Source organism: Vicia villosa, linkage group LG1, assembly GCF_029867415.1.
Source record: "Vicia villosa cultivar HV-30 ecotype Madison, WI linkage group LG1, Vvil1.0, whole genome shotgun sequence".
Taxonomy (NCBI): domain Eukaryota; kingdom Viridiplantae; phylum Streptophyta; class Magnoliopsida; order Fabales; family Fabaceae; genus Vicia; species Vicia villosa.
Genome location: NC_081180.1, coordinates 52352571 through 52375726, shown reverse-complemented (window position 1 = coordinate 52375726; position 23156 = coordinate 52352571). Strand labels below are relative to the sequence as shown.

General features: G+C 34.4%; 2 protein-coding genes across 2 annotated transcripts; one reads left to right on the top strand and one right to left on the bottom strand.

Moving 5' to 3' along the window:
• The first annotated feature begins 9418 nt into the window (after positions 1-9418).
• Positions 9419-11565, top strand: LOC131637863 (uncharacterized). The gene is made up of 3 exons (XM_058908433.1): positions 9419-9560; positions 9756-9837; positions 10410-11565. Exons 1-3 carry the CDS (start codon positions 9495-9497, stop codon positions 10592-10594), a joined length of 333 nt encoding a protein of 110 aa, XP_058764416.1. The 5' UTR covers positions 9419-9494; the 3' UTR covers positions 10595-11565.
• Positions 10879-14995, bottom strand: LOC131637854 (vesicle-associated protein 1-2-like). Its single transcript, XM_058908425.1, has 8 exons — positions 14710-14995; positions 14530-14600; positions 14244-14325; positions 14033-14148; positions 13769-13933; positions 13626-13676; positions 11420-11497; positions 10879-11263 (listed from the first exon to the last, which is right to left on the bottom strand). Exons 1-8 carry the CDS (start codon positions 14759-14761, stop codon positions 11153-11155), a joined length of 726 nt encoding a protein of 241 aa, XP_058764408.1. The 5' UTR covers positions 14762-14995; the 3' UTR covers positions 10879-11152.
• Between the last annotated feature and the right edge of the window lie 8161 nt (positions 14996-23156).

Below are 23156 nucleotides of genomic sequence, written 5' to 3'. Positions count from 1 at the left end.
GACATGCCAAAGAGGTAATTAAATGATCACGTTCCTTGCATAATTTTAGTTGGAGAGATGATACATTGAACCATTCATCGCACTGTCCAACCAAGAAGGAAACCTGAAACAACAGGTAGAACCATTCCTCGTTCAACCCCTCTTGCTGTTTTTTGAGAATGAAACAATTATTCTAATAAATTTCCTCAGATTCCTACTCCCATTTGTGAAACATAATATGTTTGAATGCATGATCACCAAGTGCTATGAAGATGAGCAGAAGAAATACAAAGGGGAATGAAGAGTAATGAATTTATGTTAAAAATTCTAAATTTTAACCGAACCGAAATTCTACTAGTACACATTATTTTAGAACTAGACTGAACATAATTATTGATTCAATATGTTGATTTTGAATTTCAAACCGAATGGAATTGTTAGTAAACATTTTCTTTAACTAAACAAATATTATTGACTATTTTTTACTATATTTTATAAATAAATTTTCTAGTTTATTTTAATCATTATATTAGTGTTTAAATTTAAACTGATTTAAATAATATTTAAATGCAAATTCAAGTAATATTTTATTTTGTAAAAATTAAATAATATTGTTGAATATTTATGAGGGATGATTAAGGTTGTTTTGTTAAGGTCATTAAAATTCTATTAAAATCTAAAATCTATAAATTTCACGTTTTTATGTTAAGATTTCGTATTAAATTGCATGTGAAAATGTTTCTATGTAAAATTGTATTTTGGGATGATATTAAACGATTTAAATCACTCTAAAATTATGTAGAATCGTTGGATTTTTTTCTTTGACCCAATTTTATCTTTTTTGTCAAATTTTATAAAGCACATTTTATATTTTGGCCCATAAATTTAAAGAATATTTATCAACTGGAGATGAACTTGATCAAGTTGAAGATGATGACATTGATGAATATGATGTTGTATAAGGATTAAACTTTCAATTAAGTTAAAGAAGAAGATGAAAACATTTACTTTTTTGAATTTGAGAAACTTATGATACTCTTGTTTTTTGGATAATCTTTTGAATGTTACTTTTTATAATTTGATGGGTAATTTATGTAGTTTGATACAAATTTAAGGATATTACACTTTATTAAAGTGATTTAGTGTTTGTTTGGTTTGGTGGTGGGAACACCAGACGTGCGTTTCAAAGCCATCCCACTATGAAAATGAGAAGCAACAAAACGTAGCCTCTATTTTGCCGTAAAACTCACTGTGCTTTTGGGGATCCACTGTGCATCCAAACATGCTATTAATATATATTTTCTTTATAATTTAGTTTAAATTTTAAATTATTGATGCATTATTATAATACTATATAAGTATATGCATATTTCGTGTATATAAAATTAATATTATTTAAATATGAGATAAACTCTATGATTTTATGTTTCCATTTTACGTTTCCATTTTACCTGGACAAAATGAGTCAAGGTAAAAACCTGACTACGAACACCTTGGTTACAGCATAATACCTTACGATTTTGTAGTGGAATAGAAATTGATCGATAAACGAGGAAGCACAACTTGTTGCGGTGGTCGTGAGTTTCTGATGCGACAGATAGGGGGATGACTTGCAAGTTGCAAGGTTAGCACTCCAACGTCCAAATCAGTAAGAGAATGTGAATAGTTGTATGAATGATAATGGATTTGAATACTTGAGAAATTGTGTGCCTTCCCAATTAAATAGGATAAATGCTTAACAATGGTAATTATGGAGTGAAGTGTGATTCAGGGTCAGCCATCAAATTGCTCTGGAAGGTTAGCAAAGTTCAAGTAGGTGGAATTGTCTATTTTTCAAGGAAGAAATGGCATACATGTTTTGCGCGTTTTACTGCCTCATCCATATAATTAGGCCTTTTGCTTTGGACCTTACGAATGACCTATAACGATTTCCTCCAAGCTCTTGTCTCTGCTATGTGGAGCGAGGGTTTGCCATATAATTAGGTCGAGAATTCTATCCCACTGGTCAATCTCTCAAGAGTAAGTTCATCTTAACCAACATATTGAAGAGGGCAAGGTGGTTTCTTTGGTGGATTAGTCATGTTTCAATGAATAAGTAACCTTTTTCATTCTTGTCATGTAACTTGAATTTCCCTTTTTTCATTTACCAGCGTTTTACTTCTTTATGTGGTATTGCTTTGAGTCCTAAGCTTGTTTCTTTAGCCGTATTATTTCCTCTGAGGAGGTGCTCGAAGTTTTATTGGACATCTTTTGGGACCATGTTCGGCCAATGATAAATACCTCTTCCCTACCCTTAAGTGAAAACCTGGTTCGAGGTTGATGTATGACATACTCACCACTGCCTCTAGAGTGGCTAGCTTCCAAGTGGAAGGTGATACGGTATTTCCCACTTTGTGGATTACTTTATTTGTGTGTGTTCATTTGTGGCTTTTATGAAAGTACCCCTGAGTCTTTGTGATGGGTATTAGATCAATTTAGTTGTACCCCATACTCATCATTATCTTTTATAAGCACAAGAAAAAGATATAGTTTAGTGCAAATTATTTTTTTTCTTTGGTGGTACATCATTGTACATTATAGTAGTGTGTTAATATTTTTACTTTAAGATTGAAATAAAATTAAACAAGTGGTGTAGCCATTGCTTATTAACCACCAGGGATATGGTTGTTGGCTTTGACTTTACTTTTGCTGGAGACACACAAACATCTGACCAGGATGTTCCTCCTTACATGTAGGGGAGAATAGACATGTCTCACAATCGCCTGTCAGGGAAGCTACATTAATCTCAATAGCTTTGCTTTTTCCTTCCTTTTGGATTGTTGTACAGCATTGTAGATCTTATTTATCCCTAAGTAGGACAAATCTTATCATCACCGGAACCTCAATTGAACTGTCTCCCTTTTCTTGTTAATGGTCATCAACTTGGCAATCTTTTTCTTCATCCAACCTTTAGAGGGATTCCTTGCTCTTTGGACAATATTAGTGATGGAAGTGATGTATTGGAGCTTTCCTTAATGTAATTCTTCTTCTTCTTCTCTACTGGTATCCTTCCCCTTAGCTCTAGTAACAGTACCGACGATTTTTTTTGGGGAATTTTTCCCTCTAGGGGAATGCTTCTTCGGTGAACTTCACGGCCTCTTTTGTTATCTACGATGTACTCTTACAAGTTCCCTTTTTTGATCAGCCCTTCTATTGCATCTTTCAGTTTGGTGCAATCGTTCGTGTTATGGTCATTACTCTTATGGAAACAACATTAGTTGGACTTATCTTTCCAAGATGATTCCCTGATCAGATATGGGTTTCTGGTCCCGACTTCCTTGAATTTTGAATCCACGCTTTTTTTTAAAGATTTTCTCCCTAGAGGTATTCTTGGGATTGTAAGTTTCAAATCTTGACCAGGGCCCACATTCACCTTATTCTTTATGTCGCTTATTATGGCCAAGAGATTTTCTTTGTAGTTAGTGTAAGGTTGTGCCCTGCTCAACAAATCTTTTAGGCTATGGGCTTCCTTGAGCCCTAGTTTCTCCTAGAACATGCAATCCGGCCTCAAGCTCCTTTCAGAAACCCAATACTTCAATTTCTCATTTGCTCCCCCCATAACTACCGTCACATTGGTGAAGCGGTGAATGTATTTGCACATGGTTTCTTTTTTCCCTTGAGTTTTCCCACTAAGTACGGCCATCGTTGTGGGTTACCTCGTACGGGCTATGAAGTAGACGGTGAAATATTCACACAGATAATTATAAGAGTATATGCTCCCATCGTGGAGGGTACTTAACTAAGTCATTGATGATTCCTTTAAATTAAATGTAAAGAGCTTGCACTTTACTGCCCCAAGGGCATGGTAGTAGTACAGTCGGTCATCCATGTGCTTGGCGTGTTCATTTGGATCCTCGATCACATTGTAGCTTTGAAGCTCGTGAGGTTTCTCTAATGACCTCAGAATTCTTCTATCAAGGATGCGAGCAGTCATATGATTTCTCTTCTGCTCCAGGTTCAGAGCATTTTGTTCATACCTTTTCCTCCTACGAGGACGATGGACCTCTAGGGGAGTCTGGTTACCTCTTCCCCCATTAGGATTGTGAGAAGAAGTCTAGTATCTTTTGTAGTAGTGGTTGCAACCTGGTGACCTTAAAGCTTCTTTTCATGGCGTAGCCGCTCTGATGGAGGTTGACTCAGGGTTGGCGGCTTGATTTATTTAAGAGGGTGCTTCCTACATAATATTGTTCTTCGGATTAACATGTTGTAAGCTCTCTATGATTTTAAACATCCTTGCATCTAGGAATTGTGAATCATATTGTTGTACCACATTGTAGACACTATTCATAATATCAATGGCTCCTTACATTTCGAGGTTAGCTTGTAATAGTTGAAAACCGGGGAGCGCTTCTTTCTAAGAATTATAGGTAATGCTGGAGTTTTATGTGAAGGCCCACCTTGATGAACATGATATGAGTTTGGAATATTGCATGGCTTGTGTTAGGTTGAACATGATATGGTTGTGAAGGATTGGATGAGGATGTTACTAATACTATATCGTCCACTATTTAAGGAAGAAGAAATGAATCTTCGACAACTTAAGTAGCAGTGGTGGAATCCTACCGTTTATAGTTGATGGATTTAATAAAGGATTTGATGGAAAGGAAGTTGAGATTTGAGTAACTGATTAGGAAACAAATATTTGAACTTCTAATATAGAAGATCTAATAGTCTTATGGAGGAGATATGAACTTCTAACAAAATAGATTTGTCTTCTAACAGAGGAGAATTGAATGTGAAAATATGCGGGAATCAGATTTTGATTCTCACATACTGCGTCAATGTTCTATAGTGGAACCAAAATATTTTGGTAAATGAGGAAGCAAACCTTGTTGCAGTGGTATTGAGCTTCTGATGTGGTTGAGAGAGGGATGACCTGAAAAGTTAGCATTTCAACGCCCAAATCAATAAAAGAATGAGAAAGTTGTGTGAGTGATAATGGATTTGAATACTTGAAAAATAACGTGTTTTCTCTCTTGCATAGGAGAAACAATTAATAATGCTAATCATGGAGTGAGGTGTGGATCACAGACATTTATCACATTGATATAGACGGTCTACACAACTTTCGTATGTAAAATTATTTGTTTTCATTAAAAAAATGGTATACTTGTTATGGGCACTTTATTACCTCCATTGTATCAATTTTCTATCTTGGGTCTTGTGAACGACCCAGAATACTTAAAATTTTATTTCCTAAAAGTTATATAGTTAGCTTTACACTTTATTTACTTTATGAAAATGGAAAATTTGATTGACTAGAAAAATTACTATAATAAAACTTAGCAACAATATTCTTTATCTAACATAAAAATAGCAATATTTTAAAAATTAAAAAAAAAAAAACTATATTCGAAAATCATAAGAAAAATAATTATTATTTTTAACCATGGTGGTATAGTGTAGTCAACCAACAAAAAAAAATTGACTTGTTTTTAATTTAGGTTTTATTTTTTTATTTATAAAATTAGTTTTTTTTATTAATGAGGGTTTGTAAAATTTTCTTTTTAAAGAAAGTGAGATTTCGATTATTTTAATGAATTTGTACTAAAATATTAAAATTCGTATAAAATTAAATATTATAGGATGTCTTATCGCATTGTAATTTTATTTTTGTTTTAAAAATTATTATTTAAGATAAAGTATTTTTAGATTTTATGATTAAATTAAAATAATGATATTTATGGTGATAAATCAAATTAAAAGATTAAATCAATTTTTTAGATATTTTAAAATCCTTTTGATAACAAAATTAAAAATAAATACAACGGTCAAATGTAATTAAATTTAAAAAAAAAAATAGAATTTGATCTCAATAAATAAGATAAATGAATAAAACATTTTACATGATAATATCTTTTTAACTGTGAATTTCTCACCTCTTATATTTGATTTGATTCAAACTTCATAATTTCATTTTTGTTATCCGCACGGAGTCGAACGAGAACATTGATGTCACTTGTAAGTAGGATGGCAAACACGCATGTCCATCCCATTTAGATCCGTCATGTAAAAGTTCACAAAAAAATGGGGTGGAGCGGGATGGACATAGTTAAGGGTGCGGACATAAAATCTTAATTCGTCCTACAAAAAAGTGAAGGCGGACTAAATCCGCGGGCACAACACTTTTTAATATAAAAATATAAAAAATTATGTTAATTTTCATGCACATAAAAGCCCGTATAAAAAAACGAGACGGAACAGAATGATCACATTAAAGAGTGAAGACCTAAAATTTTAAGAAAATTTCTTCACCCACCTCCTAACCTTCTTGCTCACCCCTGGTGAATTTACCACACTACCCCTTGTTTCGGAAGTTCATTTCCGAAAAGGTACTTTTTTTTGTAAAAAAAGTGTTTTCGGAAATATATCTCCGAAAACGTGTTTTTTTTAATATAAAATATTGATTTCGGAGATATATCTCCGAAATAAAGTTACTTTTCAGAAAAATGTGGTGTTTCGGAAGTTCATATCCGAACGCACCCCCCTTGAGGGAATTCGGAAATGAACATCCGAATTTATGTCTGGACAGAATCAAAATGAAAAACAACAACGATTCGCTTTATTTAATCGGGTGAACATTACAACGATAATATTACTGAAAATTAAAGTTACATATTGTTGAACACGGGTAGGTGGGGATGAGTCAACATTTTGATAACGTCGTCCGCCGATCTTTGAAGTTTCGCGTCCAACTCGATCGGGCCTTTCGAAGAAAATCGGTCGAACATTGTCCACAAAACCGCTAAATCTTCGTCGTTCTTGATCTCAAAAGGTGTGAACTTAATGCCTCCCTCGTCGTTAAGCGATGGCGAGCGGTACTCGAGCTTGACAACCTTTCGATTCTCGGGATAGCGCAAAAGCGTGTTGAGCGACGGTATCAACTCCGCAAACGGCGTGTCGCGCGAGAAGCGAAATTGGAACGGCATCGGGTAGCCGGTTTCAAAGTAGACGAATGCTAGGTGGGGGTAGGTTTGTGTCATTTGTGTTTTGTGGTGTGAAGAGGATGAAGAAGAGTGTGTAGTATTTATAGACTTATTGGAGCATTGATGGTCCAACAAACCTTATCCTGCCTCAGGGGACATTTCGGAAATGAACTTCCGAAAATAGGCTCCAGTTGCAATTATCAACCACAACACCGGCTTTGACAACTTTACCATTTTCATCCGGCCTATCTTTTGTCCCAACCGCGGGTTTCAACTTGCTTCTCACGTTGCAAGTTATGTGATACCGGCAAAGTAAAGCGGTAGATGTCGGGAAGACGGTATCTATCGCATTCATCAAAGCATTGTCCCGATCGGTGACAATGACGTTTGGCATAACCTCTTGATCAACTAACAAAGACTTGCAAATTCCCAAGGCCCACGTAAAGTTGTCTTCTTTTTCACACTCCAAAAAACCAAACCCCGCCGAATAAGTCTTGTCCGTCGAGGTCACACCGACGATCTCTAGAAGAGGAAGCTTATACTTGTTTGTCTTGTACGTCGAATCCATGACAATAACGGTTGGAAATGTGTTGAATAATTTGATACTTTCGGGATGAGTCCAAAAAATATCACGCACCGTAACTCTGTCCTCGGAGGTTCGGAAGCTTGAAACATAATTGTTATCGCCTAGTAGTTTCAAAAGTTGTTGCATTTTCGACCGAGGGCCCATATTCAAAACCTTGAGATTGTGCCGTTCATTGTAAACTTGCTTGATATTTGAAACGCTATCCGGTTTCTTACGCTTCAAATCGGCAAGTATGTTGCGAGGCGCCACTTTGACTATCGTTAGGTCCGATATCACATTCCTCTCTTCGCGGGACAAACGACACGTCAAATTACGGTTAACCGCCACAACTCATCAACCCTCCGAGTAGCACGCAACTTAAACGGACACCCGCACTTTCTCGATCCCGTGTCCTCGTGTTTTAGCACCCGGTTTGATTGTACATATCTACCACCCCATTTGCAATTCAAAACAACGAAAGTTTTCCGTCTACTATTTCCGTTGTCCGACCTTAAAATAACAATTCCAAATCCATGTTTGTTAGCTTTCTTCTGAACCCAATCAATCAATTGTTCGCGACTACCGAAACTCCGATCATTTGTAAAATGTTGCCGAACATCGACCGCATTGATCATGGGAGTAACGTCAATAACCGGATCGTTATTAACGTTGACAATTTCCGGAACTAATACTCCATCGTCTTGCACAATGTTGTCCGGATGCACCATACCTAACAAATGAATAAATTAGCAAAATTGGCCAAAACTGTTTTTTTTAACTGCCAGGGCATATTTCGGAAGTTCATTTCCGAAATATATTAGGTAACATATATTTCGGAAATGAACTTCCGAACCATATCAGTTTTCAGCATAAAATTTATCAATCAATGTAGTGAAATTGGGGATGAAATGAGTGATGTTTACCTGAAATTGATGCTTTCTATGCTCCCTTTAACGTGATCAACGGTTTGAAACTTGATTTTAGGGCGAAAAATGGATGGAGATTGATTGAGTTTTAGAGAGGGGTTTGAGAAGTTTTGGAGAAGAATGATGAAATAGTGAAGGAGGAAAATTTGTATATGCAGCAATAGTTTCGGAAATGAACTTCCGAAAATATGCACGGATTTTGAATTTTTTTTACTTTGGAAATGCATCTCCGAAAACACCAAAAAATTGGTGTTTTCGGAGATGCATTTCCGAAGTCAACAAAAAATCAAAAAAAAAAAAAACTTCGGAGATGAATCTCCGAAGCAGGGGTAGTTTTGGTTTTTCGCTGGGGGTGACCCCCATAGGGAGGTGGGTAAAGAAATTTTCAATCTTAATCCATCTCACACTGAAATGCAAGCAAAACGAGAATGTCCAACGGACCGGACCCGTTTTTGCCACCACTACTTGTAAAAAATATTTAAGGAGCATCACAACCAACAACTAACAAATACTTTATGACCAAGACCAAAAGAGATGGAGACAGCATATTTTAAACAAGTATTTAATATTTAGATAACTCATAATTGGTAGTTATATATGGTATCTCACATATAACTTGTATTTTAAGACTTCCATTAGCTGTCTCTATAACTTCAAATAATAAAAGGCATTATTTTAAGACTAACCATACCATATACATTCTATTTATTTAGATAATTCATAATTTTTCAGTAGGAGACCAAGTAAAAACCAAACCCAAAAGTCTGCTAGTTGAATTTAGTAGTTGCCGAAACGTGCTAAACCTGTAAGGAGGCCAATCTCTTATATTTGAATTTTATTTATTTAGATCCTTGGCATATATGTATGTTATTAGTATTATTTTATTTTGAGGAGAAATGTGTTTGTAATGCCAACAACCTTTACATGGCAAGTTAGATGAATAATTCAAACAAGATCAATTTAAGAAAAAAATTATCCACATTTGACTTAATCAAACTAGATCAACTTCTAACACATTAAGTTTAAAAACAAGATGAGAGAAACCGAACCATGTGAGTTATGGCCTCTAGAATTGAAAATGGTAACCAATCTCTTTTATACTTGGAGAACTTGACGCTCCCCACGGTAAGTTTATTAGTGCAATACTTTATCTTCAATTCAATCTCTTGTCATTTGATTTTTTATCATTTGCTGTGTGAATAATTTGTTAATAATACAAATCCATTATGAAACAATTTTTTCCCTGTTTTCTTCTCCCCTTCTTTTCTTTGTTGTGTTAAGTTCAATGCTTTCATTTATTTTGTAATGTTTCGTGAGCAGTTTCAAGTTGTGGTAATAGCAGCAAATATGGGGTGTAATGGTTGCCAAGAAAGAGTTTCCAGAGTTGTATCAAAAATTACTGGTGAGTTTTGTTTTTATAAGTTAGTTAAAAGTTGCGACCTTATTTGTTTAATTAACCAAAATCTGATGTAGGTTTTGCAAGACCTTATCGCATTATTTACTTACATAAATAGATTAGAGATTAAAAGTAGTGTTGACAGTAGTCTTACACTTTCATCAAGAAATTCTTTAATCTGCCATATCATCAACATCCTAATTTTATAATTTAAGAGTGATTTAACATAATGCACGTTGATTTATAGACCATACAAATAGACATCCAGCAGAATAGAGTCAATTTCTTGGCAGAGCAACTGTCCCCTTAATTGGTACTGCATATCCTTGGGGTATTAGCCCAACGATTATCAAGAGTATCAACATCAGTATTAAAGCAACGAAGATTTGTTAACTTAAAACATTAAAGAACTTGTTTGATTGAATAAATTAGTACGGTTCTGAATCTCTGATATTAAGGGATCAAAATTCCTATTGAACTTGTTTTTTCAATAATTAAACCATCATTCGTTAAAGAGGTTACTAAGCCAGTTTAATTTTTGGTAACTTCACTTCTTTGTGTCACAATTTAAAATGCAGGGTTGACAGAGTACACAATAGATGTGCGCAAGCATGAAGTAACTGTTAAGGGAGATTTCATGGTGCGTTGCGACTTCCAGGATAAACCCTTTAGAAACAGCACCCTGAAGAGTGCAACTAATCAACCAAGGTCCTTGCTTGCCTGTTTAGCTCAATTTGGCAAATATAAATGTAACATAAAGTAGATCCTAGCAGCTAGAGGATTCAAATTGTAAGGTTCAATTTGTTCTATGTTAATAGTGTATTGCAATGCAAGACTATACTAACTGCATGGAATCAAAAGAGGCTGCCAAACTAGAATACGAGAACAACACGGGCACAGGAGCTACGCACATAGAGATGAAAGGAAGCAATACTAGTCACAGTCAAAGACAAAAGTTACAGAATGAAACAGCCAGAGAGAAAGCCCTGAAGATTTATGTTACTTGTGGTTGAATCGACAACTTGATTTTACCAGATAGTCACTAGATGAACCACAAAAGAAACAATAAACTTTATCTCTTAAGTTACAAAAAGAATGCATGTCACCCAAAGCATGAGTCGGTTCACATTAAGAGTAACAAAAGACCCACAACTTCCCCTAAAGTTTTCTACTTTCAAATGTTATCCACCCAAAAATACAAGGAGTAATAAAAAAGAAAAACCAACACCTGATTAATTGATCTACTTTAACTTTCATCACAATTGCTTGAATAGTCAGGAACAAAGTAAAAATCTATGGTGAAACCAAATCCTGCAAATCCTTAGGTCTTCTTCATGAGATAGCCCATGATTAGGCCAAGTAAACCAATTAATATGACAACGATAAATGACACTCCACCACGATTTTTGTTGCCTTCACGTTTCAGCAGCTCCTACAAGTAATAAACTTTTTCATTCAATAAGTGTTTCAAGTCCATAACTAATATTGAAAGAACTGGTTGATGACAATAGCAGAACTAGTCTTAAGTCTCAACATAAAGTGATGAAACAACAAAAGTATATCTAGAATATGTATGGTGAATCCTCACCAGTTCCTGACGGAGCTTGCTAATTTGTTGAATTGCAGTATTCTTTTCTTCAGTCAGCCTTGAGATGAGAGCTCTTGCCTGCAATAAAGCAAATGTAATCAGAACAGAGTTGCCATACTCTACTAACTCTAAATTACAGGCACAGTTACAGCATGCGAATCAAAAAGAAAACAGATAACTACAACTATTTTCGTTTTGATTTCCATTTCATTTTTCATGCTAATCCAGTATCGATAAAAATCATAAATCAAGTAAACAACACCCTTGTGGATATTTAAACCATGAAACTATCCATCAGCTTTTATCTCAAAGGAAAATATAAAATGCTTCAATATGTACTGCGCCATTTAAAATGTAATTTTTTTTAAAATTAGTCCCCGAATTGTATTTTAGTCATTGAGTTTGAGTCCACCCAATTTTAATAGAATGTAAAGATATTACAAAGGGATAAAATCCAAATAAAGAATAATTTGAAAAAGAATCTTTATAAGAACTAAAACCATGATTAGGAAAATCACTAGACACAAAGTATGGACCCTATTTTAATAGAATGTAAAGATTACAATTTACAAAGGGATAAAGTCTAAATAAAGATGATTAGGAATATCACTAGATAAAAGTATGGAAAAAAAATTATACCAACTTGGAGAAAGCACCTTTTAAAGTTGGGAGCAAAAAGCATCTAGAGGTTATTTCATAAACCTTTTGTAGATTGAAAATAAAATTGTAACACTCATGTTTGGAAGTTGGACAACACTGCTTTTTCTCGTTCTATGGGAACATACAATCATAGTATCATACACAACTAGAATACAGGCAGCAACTGTAAGCACAAGAAACCAGTATACACTCTAAAGCTATATGAATAGGGTTACTAAATATCCACTATAGCAGTTCAATCCCAACAAATTTTTTTTTCTTCTTAAAGCCGTCTCTTTGCACAAGTAATCTAAGTTGACAAGAGTATCATCTATACTCCTTCATATACTACAATTTGCTTGGAGAGTTCAAAAACAATAAAAATTCCGAATAGATTCAAATGGGGGGAAAGAAAAGGGAAAATTTGAAAACTGTAAACAATTTACTGAGTTAATAACAATGAGTTTTTGACAGCAAGAAATCCCAAGAAACGATTTACTACTATCATCTGAATAGAGAGAATGTCTTTATAAACACCCAGAGCCATTGGCTAAAAGATCCTTACATTAAATATTGGAAAATGCTATAAGGGTATGTCATTGAATCTTTCAGCTCCCCTTTGTTTGAACCAACATATCAGAATATCAGAAGGCATGTGTAGGAGAATTAGAAGGAAAGTAAAGGATCCCAGGTCATACAGTAAGTTAAAAGTAAGGCAGATATAAAGTGTAACAGAACAGCGAATCAACAGTTAGTTGTGAGTTAGCAGGGAAGAGAATTAAATGAGATGAGAGGAAGTAGAGAAGGCATTCATTTGAGAGAGAGTACTGGTTTCTGGAATGCTACAGGTTGTGCTGTTTCACACAGTTAGATATGGTAATTGGATGGGAAGAGAACTAAAAGGAGTACTTGTTTTTCAAATACTAAGGAAATACTGAGGGTTGTACTGTTTATAGTTAGCTGTGATATAGTAAGGATATGACTGGGGAGAGATAAGACACCGAATGTGATCAGGGTTGTATTGTTCGTTGTAACTTCTATCCTAGCCTAGTTCAATTACACCCACTGATACTGAAATCGGGTCATACATTATAGGAACCCAGAAATAACGGTGCACATAAATGGAAGAAAGAAAAACTCAGTAATGAACAAGAAGTGTGTAATATTGAGATAATTGAAGAAATTACAGAGGAATGAGTATTGCTGCTGCTTAGAAGCTCTTTTAAGAGAACAAAATGATCGCTGCCCATAACCAAGTTATTGATTCTCCAAGATACCACATGACTCTATCATCCACTCTATATAACAAACTCAACATTCTTTCTCTCCCCATATCAAAGAGCGAGCTACTTAAAAAAAAATTATAAACAAAGAGACTATGAAATTATGGTTTTGGTGGTGGATTTGTTGCATAGAGGTGATGTATGGATGTGATAGGGTCCTACAAAATTCATGTGCATATTCTATTGTAGCAATATACAGAAGTTGATAAATACAGCTAGTAACTACAAATCAATGTGCGTGTAACAAACAACAAATACATAAAACAGATGTTGTTTTACTATACCTCTGCAGATTTGTCTTGAGCCTCAGGTCGTTCAGAAAATCCCCGTGTTACCTGAAATATCCCAGAAAGAAAAGTAATCTCAATTGATATCCTTGGATGGAAAAATGTAGGTTCAAACAAAACATGATAAGTTAAGAACCCACTTGAGCGAACTCAGGACCATTGGCATTTCCATTTTCTGAAACAGAACCTCTAGGCGACGACCCTTCCTCAGAACCTTCTGGTACCGGAGATGGTGGCTGAGGCGGAGACACATACACCACTCTCAATTTGCTCTCATCAACCACATGCCCTGCCTCCTTGTTGAACTAAGCAATCCCGATGGCACAAATCTCGTAACTTCACACATCATAATCGTAAACAGAAATTAAACAAAAACGCAACAGCAACTAGCATGTTAATCATACCATTTCTGCAGTGATATCCTTCGCACTAACACCATCATTGGTTTTTACACTCTGAAGAAGAAACTTATCCTTGCATTGCATATCAGCTGGAGCTTCTTTTTGCGCTTGCATGGTAACTACATAAAAACAAAGAAGAAAACATGACCTATGAATCGACCGACATTAAAACACAAGTGGAAAACAAAAATCAAATTATCAATCATATCAGTACCCATAACATCGCAAGTAGATCTTGGCAACACAATTCCGGTGTTTGGACGAACACAATACTTCTTCGGATTCGTTGTTTTCACCTAAAACAAATTCAAAATACAAAAATAAACACGATATTTCGAATTTCCATCGCCAAAAAAAAAACTAAAGTTGAAATCACATTAACTTAACAACACTTATTTCTACAATAAAATCAACAGATCTTACAAGAGAACTAAAACTAAAACCTAAAATCAAACAATTCTCAAATTAACGGAAAAAACCAGAAGCGAAATTGTTGATACCTTGAAAGCTACATAGCTATCAGTCTTATTAGACAATTGAAGCGAACACGAGATCTGCTTCTTGAGCTCAACTACAACAGAAAATCAAATTCAAAATCAAAATCAGAATCAAAATGAGCGGTTCAAATTCGAAACCCTAGAGAGAGAAAGTCTAATAGATCGGAGGAGAGAGAAACCTACAGGGGAACTTGAGTTCGAGAGGTTCGACGCTGAGGAGGTCACCGGAACTCATGACGGAGTGATTGGAGCAGAAAGAGAGGTGGAGTGAATATTCGAGAAAGTGCGGGTTGGTGTGACGGAGGGAGATCCAGATCGAGAAGAAAATAATTGAAGTTGGGTGAATGGGATTGTGATTATGACAGGGATTCGGTTTTTTTTTTCATTTCTTTTTGGTATTCTATTTTTCTCTGTGGTGGAGAAAGTGGCTGTATCAACGTGCGTTGAAACTTATGGAAATTAAATGCTGATATCAGAAAGGTGTTCCAATTCAATAACACACCACCAAACCAGCAATAAATAAATAAATAAAAAGTCTTTTTAATTCCTTACTTTTATTTTATTCGTTCATGGAATTGTTTACCCCTTTTTAATTTTGACATCAAATCTTATCCGTCTATTATTATTAATTTAAAGGTTAAGATACATTCACTTATAATTAACACATGAGTTTTTTAAGGAAATATATCTTAACCTTTGAATTGTTAAAAATAAAGAAATAAAATTTAGTGTCAAAATTAATACTTTGACACTGGTGTCAAATGATCCCCTCCCTTATATTTATTTATTTATTTTTAAACACAGAAATTGCGGTACTTATAATTAAAACGAGATAAAATATAAGAGATTTAATTTTATACGTAAACTCAACGGAAGTTTGATTCATTAATTTTTAATAAACTTGTTTTTCTTTTCAACTTTTTAATATACTCATGTTATTTTTATTTAAAAGGGTAATGTTAATTTGGATCCCAAGGACACAACAAAGTTAAGAAACCGATTTATAAAAAATTTGTCTTAAAAAACACATAAAAAATTAATTTTAGATTTTCATTAAAATTAGCGTATAATTTTCAAGTTATTATTCCTTCTATTAGAATAAGGCACAAGTTAGCATTATCCTTCATTTAAATATCGATAGTGGTTTTCGTAATATTTTAAAAATCGGCTTAAATTGAACGATTTAATTGATTGGATCGAAAGCTAGAGTTAAATTCGGTCCAGTCAATCTTTCAAAACTGTTAGTGGATTAAAATCGAAATAAAATCCTAAAATCCGAATTAAACCGTTCAAAATCTTTTAAACCAAAGAATCGGAGATTTTGTAATTGAGCTTTTTTTTTTTAAAAAAAATTACAGATAAAAAAAATCTTATTTTTTCTACAACCATGCAAACTTTTAAGTTCGGTCACTTTATTATAATTTTTCTCTCAACCACGCTCCACTATCATTTTGATGTCTCTTTCAAATATAGTCACATTGCCCAACTCATATTGTTTGTCGTCGTTCAACTCGAATTTATTTATTGTTGTTCAATTAAATTCGAGTTGAACGACGACAAACAATATAAGTTGGGCAATGTGACTATATTTGAAAGAGACATCAAAATGATAGTGGAGCGTGGTTGAGAGAAAAATTATAATAAAGTGACTGAACTTAAAAGTTTGCATGGTTGTAGAAAAAATAAGATTTTTTTTATCTGTAATTTTTTTTTTTTAAAAAAAAGCTCAATTACAAAATCTCCGATTCTTTGGTTTAAAAGATTTTGAACGGTTTAATTCAGATTTTAGGATTTTATTTCGATTTTAATCCACTAACAGTTTTGAAAGATTGACTGGACCGAATTTAACTCTAGTTTTCGATCCAATCAATTAAATCGTTCAATTTAAGCCGATTTTTAAAATATTACGAAAACCACTATCGATATTTAAATGAAGGATAATGCTAACTTGTGCCTTATTCTAATAGAAGGAATAATAACTTGAAAATTATACGCTAATTTTAATGAAAATCTAAAAGCAAATGTAGTGGTCGATGCTTTGAGCCGAAAGACTTTGCATATGTCAGCCATGATGGTTAAAGAGTTGGAGTTGATTGAGCAGTTCCGAGACTTGAGTTTGGTATGCGAAGTGACACCGCATAGTGTTATGTTGGGAATGTTGAAGATTAACAATGACTTTCTTGACAATATCAGAGAGGCTCGGAAGTTAGATGTGAAGTTGGTGGATTTGATGGTAGGAACCGATCGACTTGAGAATGGTAATTTCAAGTTAGATGCACGTGGTGTGTTGAGATTCCGAGATCGTATTTGCATTCCTGATGATGAAGAGATTAAGAAGGCGATTCTTGAAGAGAGTCATAAAAGCAAATTGAGTATTCATCCAGGAGCTACAAAGATGTATCTAGACTTGAAGGGTTTGTTTTGGTGGCCTGGTATGAAACGTGATGTGGCACAGTTTGTGTATGCTTGTTTGACTTGTCAGAAGTCAAAGATCGAACATCAGAAGCCTGCAGGATTGATGCAACCGTTAGAAGTTCCAGAATGGAAATGGGATAGCATTTCGATGGACTTTGTAACGGGATTACCTAATACCTTAAGGGGATTTGACTCGATTTGGGTGATTGTTGATAGGCTTACAAAGTCGGCACACTTTATACCTATTAACATCACATTTCCAATTGTGAAGTTAGCAGAGATATATGTCAGGGTGATTGTGAAGTTGCATGGTGTACCTTTATGTATTGTGTCAGATAGAGATCCAAGGTTTACTTCCGATTTCTGGAGAAGTTTGCAAGAAGCGTTGGGTTCTAAGTTGAAGTTGAGTACGGCGTATCATCCACAGACAGATGGTCAGACCGAGAGGACTATTCAGTCATTGGAGGATTTGTTGAGAGCATGTGTTCTTGAGCAGGGAGGTTCGTGGGATACTTATCTTCCGTTGATTGAATTCACTTACAATAACAGTTACCATTCTAGTATTGGGATGGCACCTTTTGAGGCGTTGTATGGCCGGAGGTGTAGGACTCCGTTATGTTGGCACGAGTCGGGTGAGAGTGTGGTACTTGGACCCGAGATGGTTAGGGAGACTACGGAGAAGGTGAAGCTTATTCGAGATAAGATGAAAGCTTCTCAAAGTAGGCAGAAAAGTTACCATGACAAGAGAAGAAAAGATTTGGAATTCCAAGCTGGTGATCATGTGTTTTTGAGGGTCACACCTGTGACTGGTGTTGGACGAGCTCTGAAATCTAAGAAGCTCACTCCTCGCTTTATTGGTCCATATCAGATATCAGATCGAGTTGGGAAGGTTGCTTATCGTGTGGCGTTACCGCCAAATCTTGCTAATTTGCACGATGTGTTTCATGTGTCACAACTCCGGAAGTATGTTTCAGATCCGTCTCATGTGATTCAGATGGACGATGTGCAAGTGCGTGATAATCTCACAGTGGAGACGATGTCGGTGCGAATTGAGGATCGCGAAGTGAAGGTTCTAAGAGGCAAAGAGATTCCATTAGTGAAAGTTGTCTGGTTGGGAGCTGCTGGTGAGAGCCTAACCTGGGAGCTGGAGAGCAAGATGCGAGACTCCTATCCCGAGCTATTTGAATCAGGTAAATTTCTATTTTCGAGGACAAAAATATTCTAGTGGGGGAGAGTTGTAACGCCCGGAAATTTATTTATTCGCTTAATTTAGACGTTTGTGATGTTTATTGAATTTTTGCATTTTGAAGCGATTTAGTCGGTTTTAGTTCTGGATAGCGGATCGACATTTAATCGAAAATTTTAATATTTTTAGTATTAGAAATATTAATAAGCTAAGATGTAGCGTTTTGGGAATTTTCTGAGTATTTGAGATTAGACCGTAAATATGAGTTCTTGAGTATTAACCCGGTGTATTAAATAATAAGATTTTTTTTTTTTTTATGAAATGATAGTGGAATATTATTAAAAATAGTATTTTAATTTAGTTTAAGTTAATGAGTTTATTGGGCCTATTTTTTTATTTAGTAAAGATTGGTGAAGGGAGTGTTAACTCTTAGGCCCAATATTGTAGAAAAAATAGGTTTTTAGTGTTAGTGTTAGAGTGAACAAAGAGTAGAAAACCAGAAAGAAAAAAATAGAAACCAATTGGAGAGAAGGGAAGCTAGGTCTTGAAGAGGAGAAGAGGAATCCCAATCCAAGTGCTAGAGTTGTAGAGGTTTCTTCAATCCAAACAAGAGGTAAGGGTGGGGTTCTCTTCCTATAATGGGGCTTATGAGCAATTGTATGTTGGGATTAGGGATTTAGGTTTTGCTTGATGTATTGAATATGTTCATTGCAAGTGCTAATTGTTTCTGGAAATTGAAAGTTTTCTGTTTCTGTTCGTGTTACTATTTAACTGGCGGCACTCTCTTTATGCTTCACTTTCACATTATTTCATAATGGTTGACACTTTAAACTTGATTAAAGAAAGTATTTAATTGAAATGCATTCATATTAGTTGATACTTTAAGACAAACTCTTACTACAATTTGAGAATGTTATCCATCATGTGCTTTTAAAAATTGTCCATCCATAATGTAGTGTCTTGTTTTGTTTTCTTCTGCTGTTAATTATGTTGTTCTGTTTTTCCATACCTATATATGTATATTAAAAATAGAACCCCATTTATATATATATATATATATATATATATATATATATATATATATATATATATATATATATATATATATATATATATATATATATATATATATATATATATATATATATATATATATGCTGATAGATATATTGGAAATGGAACCCCATTTATGAAAGGAAATAAATTAAAAATAGTAGGATAGAACTAATATAGTGCAAAACAGTCCCGTTGATCGAAATAGCCGAATTAAGCGGTATATTTAGTTGTCCGGAATTTGATGAAAATTGACGTGGTAGCTAAGTTTAATTAGTATATTAACGTGGTGGTATTATTTTGTCGAAATTGTGATATTAATCGGTCGATTAAATTAATAGTTGAATTAATTTTTAGTAAGCCTATCTAATTAGAATAAATTGAACTTAGATTAACTATTCGGTTTAGCGGTAAATTACGGTATCTTGTGAATTTGACCGTGAATGTGATTGTTGTGAATATCTTTGTGATTCTTTTGATAATGGCATCGTCCGTAAATTTGATGAATTGTCGGAATTGTTTCGTTGTTGTATGAAGTTGTTGTATTATGTGTGAAGTGTATTACCTCTAATAATCGGTAATAATTGTGATATGGGCGTGTGCCTTGTGACGAATATTTTTGTGAAGTAAATGATGGTGATGGTGTTGTGTGGTGTTCGGTTCATCGAGTCGCATGCATTTGCATATTTATTGTGACGGCCTGGATTGGCAAATTAGTGACGAAGGCTTATGCCTTGTGCCTCTGAATTGGGCAATTGGTGACGGGGGCTGAAGCTCCGATTGGTACCACATGCATGTACATGAGTCATGTCCCATGTAGTTCTATGTGATTCATAGCGTGACGTTTGTGACTTTGTTGTAATTTGTATTTTTGTGACTTATTAAATGATGGGATTATGTGAAGATGTGAATTTGTGACTTAATGGTAGAATGACTATATTAATACTTGTGAATGCGATTAACCGAATATGTCTAATTTCTAATATATAATTTATCATGCGCTCGATTATATGAATTGATATCTCACCCTTTCTTTGTTTCGCCGTTGCCTTTATATTGGTAACGTGTAGGTGATTCGCATTGAGAGGAGGTTAGCCGAGTTGGTCTTGAGTCATTGTCGCTCTGATACGTAGCACTCGGGGGGACGAATGCGTTAATTTACTTGCTATTGATTTATCATGTTTTGGCAAATACTTGAGTTATTTATTTGAGATTGCCACTTTAATTGTGTTAATTATTGAATTAAGATGCTATGAATCCTTGAACTAATTGTTGAGTTTCCGTTGCACTTCTATGGAAGTTAATTCATGTTAAAGTCAATCATTCGATGTTGTCGGTTCTTCCGTATTTGGTGAATGCTATGTATCCGCTTTATGCGACGAGGTGATTTGTCTTTGAGAATGAATATGTGATACCTCAATTGCTTATTTTGTGAATTTTTATACTCTGATTTTATTTAAATTTCGTGGGTAGAATTGGGGTGTTACATTTTGTACCTCAAAAAGGTGGCCAGATAATGCCACATTTGGTTTTATCCCTTGGTACTCACACTAATGTTGAAAAACTTTATTCAACACCCAAATCACACGACGAAACTACAAAAGGGCAATGAGTAAATGATTCAAGACACTCATTTCAAACTCGTTGAAAGGGAGACAATAACCAATAAGAGAGATCAAACATTCATGAAATGGAAATGCACAACCACCATATTGGCCATAGTTCATTTGTTCTTTATCTGGGAAAATACACTCCAATCACAATTTTTGTGATATTTCACCTTGAGTTGTATCAGGGAGCGACTACATTCAATGTCACGGCAAAAGGTCTTCCCATAATGTATAACTATAAGAGCGTAGACATTACCACCAAGACTTACAGTTTTATACGAGGCAAAAAGATTCATGTCAAGCAGTTGTAAAGGTCAATTTGTGGAAATAACATTGTTCGTTTAAAAAAAAACTTGATTGCTTACTCTTTTGACACACATCACGTAATTTGTTCTTTTCAAAATGCAAGTTTGGCACAAGAACTACGAGATCCTTGTGGACCAAATTATTTAAGTGGTACATATGGATATGAACAACCCTCGTATGTCATAGCCACGATTCATCCTCGTTACTAATGACACATATATCATTTGAAGGAGTTTTATTTAAATTCACTATGTAGGTATTTCAATTTCTTAAGCTCGTAAAAAGAGTTTATTTTGATATGATTTGGATTTTATTACTATGCGTCCAGAAGAGTAAAATGTTACATTGTTATTTTTGCCACATAATTGACTTATACTAAGTAAATTATACTTTAATCCTTCAACCAAATGAACTTCTTCAATTGTTAAACTGGGGGACTTACCGACGATACCAAAACCTAAAATCTCCCTTATTGTTGTCACCGTAAGAGACAAACCCTCCCTTATTATGAGTGAAAGAGGAGAAAAGAGTTTAATCAGCGATCATGTTATTTAAACGGCCGCTATCAAGATACCATTAACATTCTGAATCGTAAAGCATTCATATATCAATAACTCAAGTCTTAACTTTAGGTGCCCAAACCATTTTAGGTTATTTACTGTTAGTTTCATAGATATTTCAACCATTATATTTTATATTAGGATTACAAGAATGTGATGAAGCGAATATATTTTTCATTTTGCGCTTGCAATACTTTTTAAAAACATATGAAGGAGGATGTCCTTATTTGATCTCAATACTCTTTTTAATAAAACAAAACATAACAATATGATTATCTTAAATGCAATAATTGCATTTTAAGGGTTTGCAATGAAATATAGATTGAGCATTACAAATATTATTAAAGTTTTTACTATTGTTATTGGGTTCATAATCAAGACCGGTCTTAATGTAGGAAGCTCTTAGGTTTCCCAACAAAAAATTTAAGTTGTTTCTTCCTTTAGTGAACTTATTAAGTGTTTTTTTAAGATCACTAATTTCATTTTTTTTAAAGTATCACACTTATTGCACTTGACAAATTCATCTAATTCTTTGTTAGTGGGAGAAGAATTTTGAACTAGATCATTTTGTCTCTTTCTCTCTCTCTCTCTCTCTCTCTCTAAGATTTTCTAATTCTCCTAATAAGTTTTTGTTTTTTAATTTATTTATTTCGTTTGTTATCTTCTTACAAATGCAGTAAATTTTGATAAGAAAAGTAAGAGTGTACATCATTGTCTTATTGATATTCTGTTAGATAGGTGTAGGCTTCTTAATCATATAAGGACTCCATGTCATTTTCATCCCAAGTGATGTAAGCCTTCTTGGCATTTTTTTAGGTTTCTTGGATCATTTTTTATTTTGATCTGCCTTTTTTTTATTTAGAGAGCAGTTTGTGTGAGTAATGAATATTTCCTTCATTTTGATTTTTTCCATCTTCTTGTTTCTCATGCTTCAAAAATCATTTGGAGTTTTTTTACCATAAGTGACATGTCACCTTCAGAGTCAGAATCTTCGAGTATAAGAGCTAGGCTTTTGTTCTTATTATTTTCTTTATTGTCCACAGCAAATTTTTTCTAATTCATCTCATGTTAATGTAATTTAGAAAGAAAAAAAAAAGTATGTGTGTCTATGGTTGTTAAATCCATAGATTCGCGAAGCACAATGACTTTAGGTTTCTAACTACGATTTAGGCATCTAACAATTTTCACAAACTACGAGAAGTTTCCCATGTTTAAGAGTTTGCTGCCAAACACAGGGTGACAAGGTGATACAACTCAAAGGTAAAGCCAAGGGAGATGCTAGAGTGTGACCTAGTACTAAAGGAATTGTCCATACCTGCACAGTAGGGGAAGCTTCAGCCTAATTAGGAAGGAATGTATCGCATATATCAAATATTCCCTCATGGAGCGAATAAGTTGCAAGAGCTTGGAGAACACTCCTACCTAAAACTTGGAACGCCCTTCATCTCTAATATTATTGTAGTTAGCATTATTTTAACTCCCCACTAAACATTATGCCCA

Coding starts and splice junctions, on each gene's coding strand:
- LOC131637863 (XM_058908433.1), top strand. CDS start 9,495: ATGGCCTCTAGAATTGAAAATGGTAACCAATCTCTTTTATACTTGGAG. Junction 9,561..9,755: donor AGAACTTGACGCTCCCCACG/GTAAGTTTATTA, acceptor TTTCGTGAGCAG/TTTCAAGTTGTGGTAATAGC. Junction 9,838..10,409: donor AGTTGTATCAAAAATTACTG/GTGAGTTTTGTT, acceptor TTTAAAATGCAG/GGTTGACAGAGTACACAATA.
- LOC131637854 (XM_058908425.1), bottom strand. CDS start 14,761: ATGAGTTCCGGTGACCTCCTCAGCGTCGAACCTCTCGAACTCAAGTTC. Junction 14,326..14,529: donor ATAGCTATGTAGCTTTCAAG/GTATCAACAATT, acceptor AATTTGTTTTAG/GTGAAAACAACGAATCCGAA. Junction 13,934..14,032: donor AGGATATCACTGCAGAAATG/GTATGATTAACA, acceptor GGGATTGCTTAG/TTCAACAAGGAGGCAGGGCA.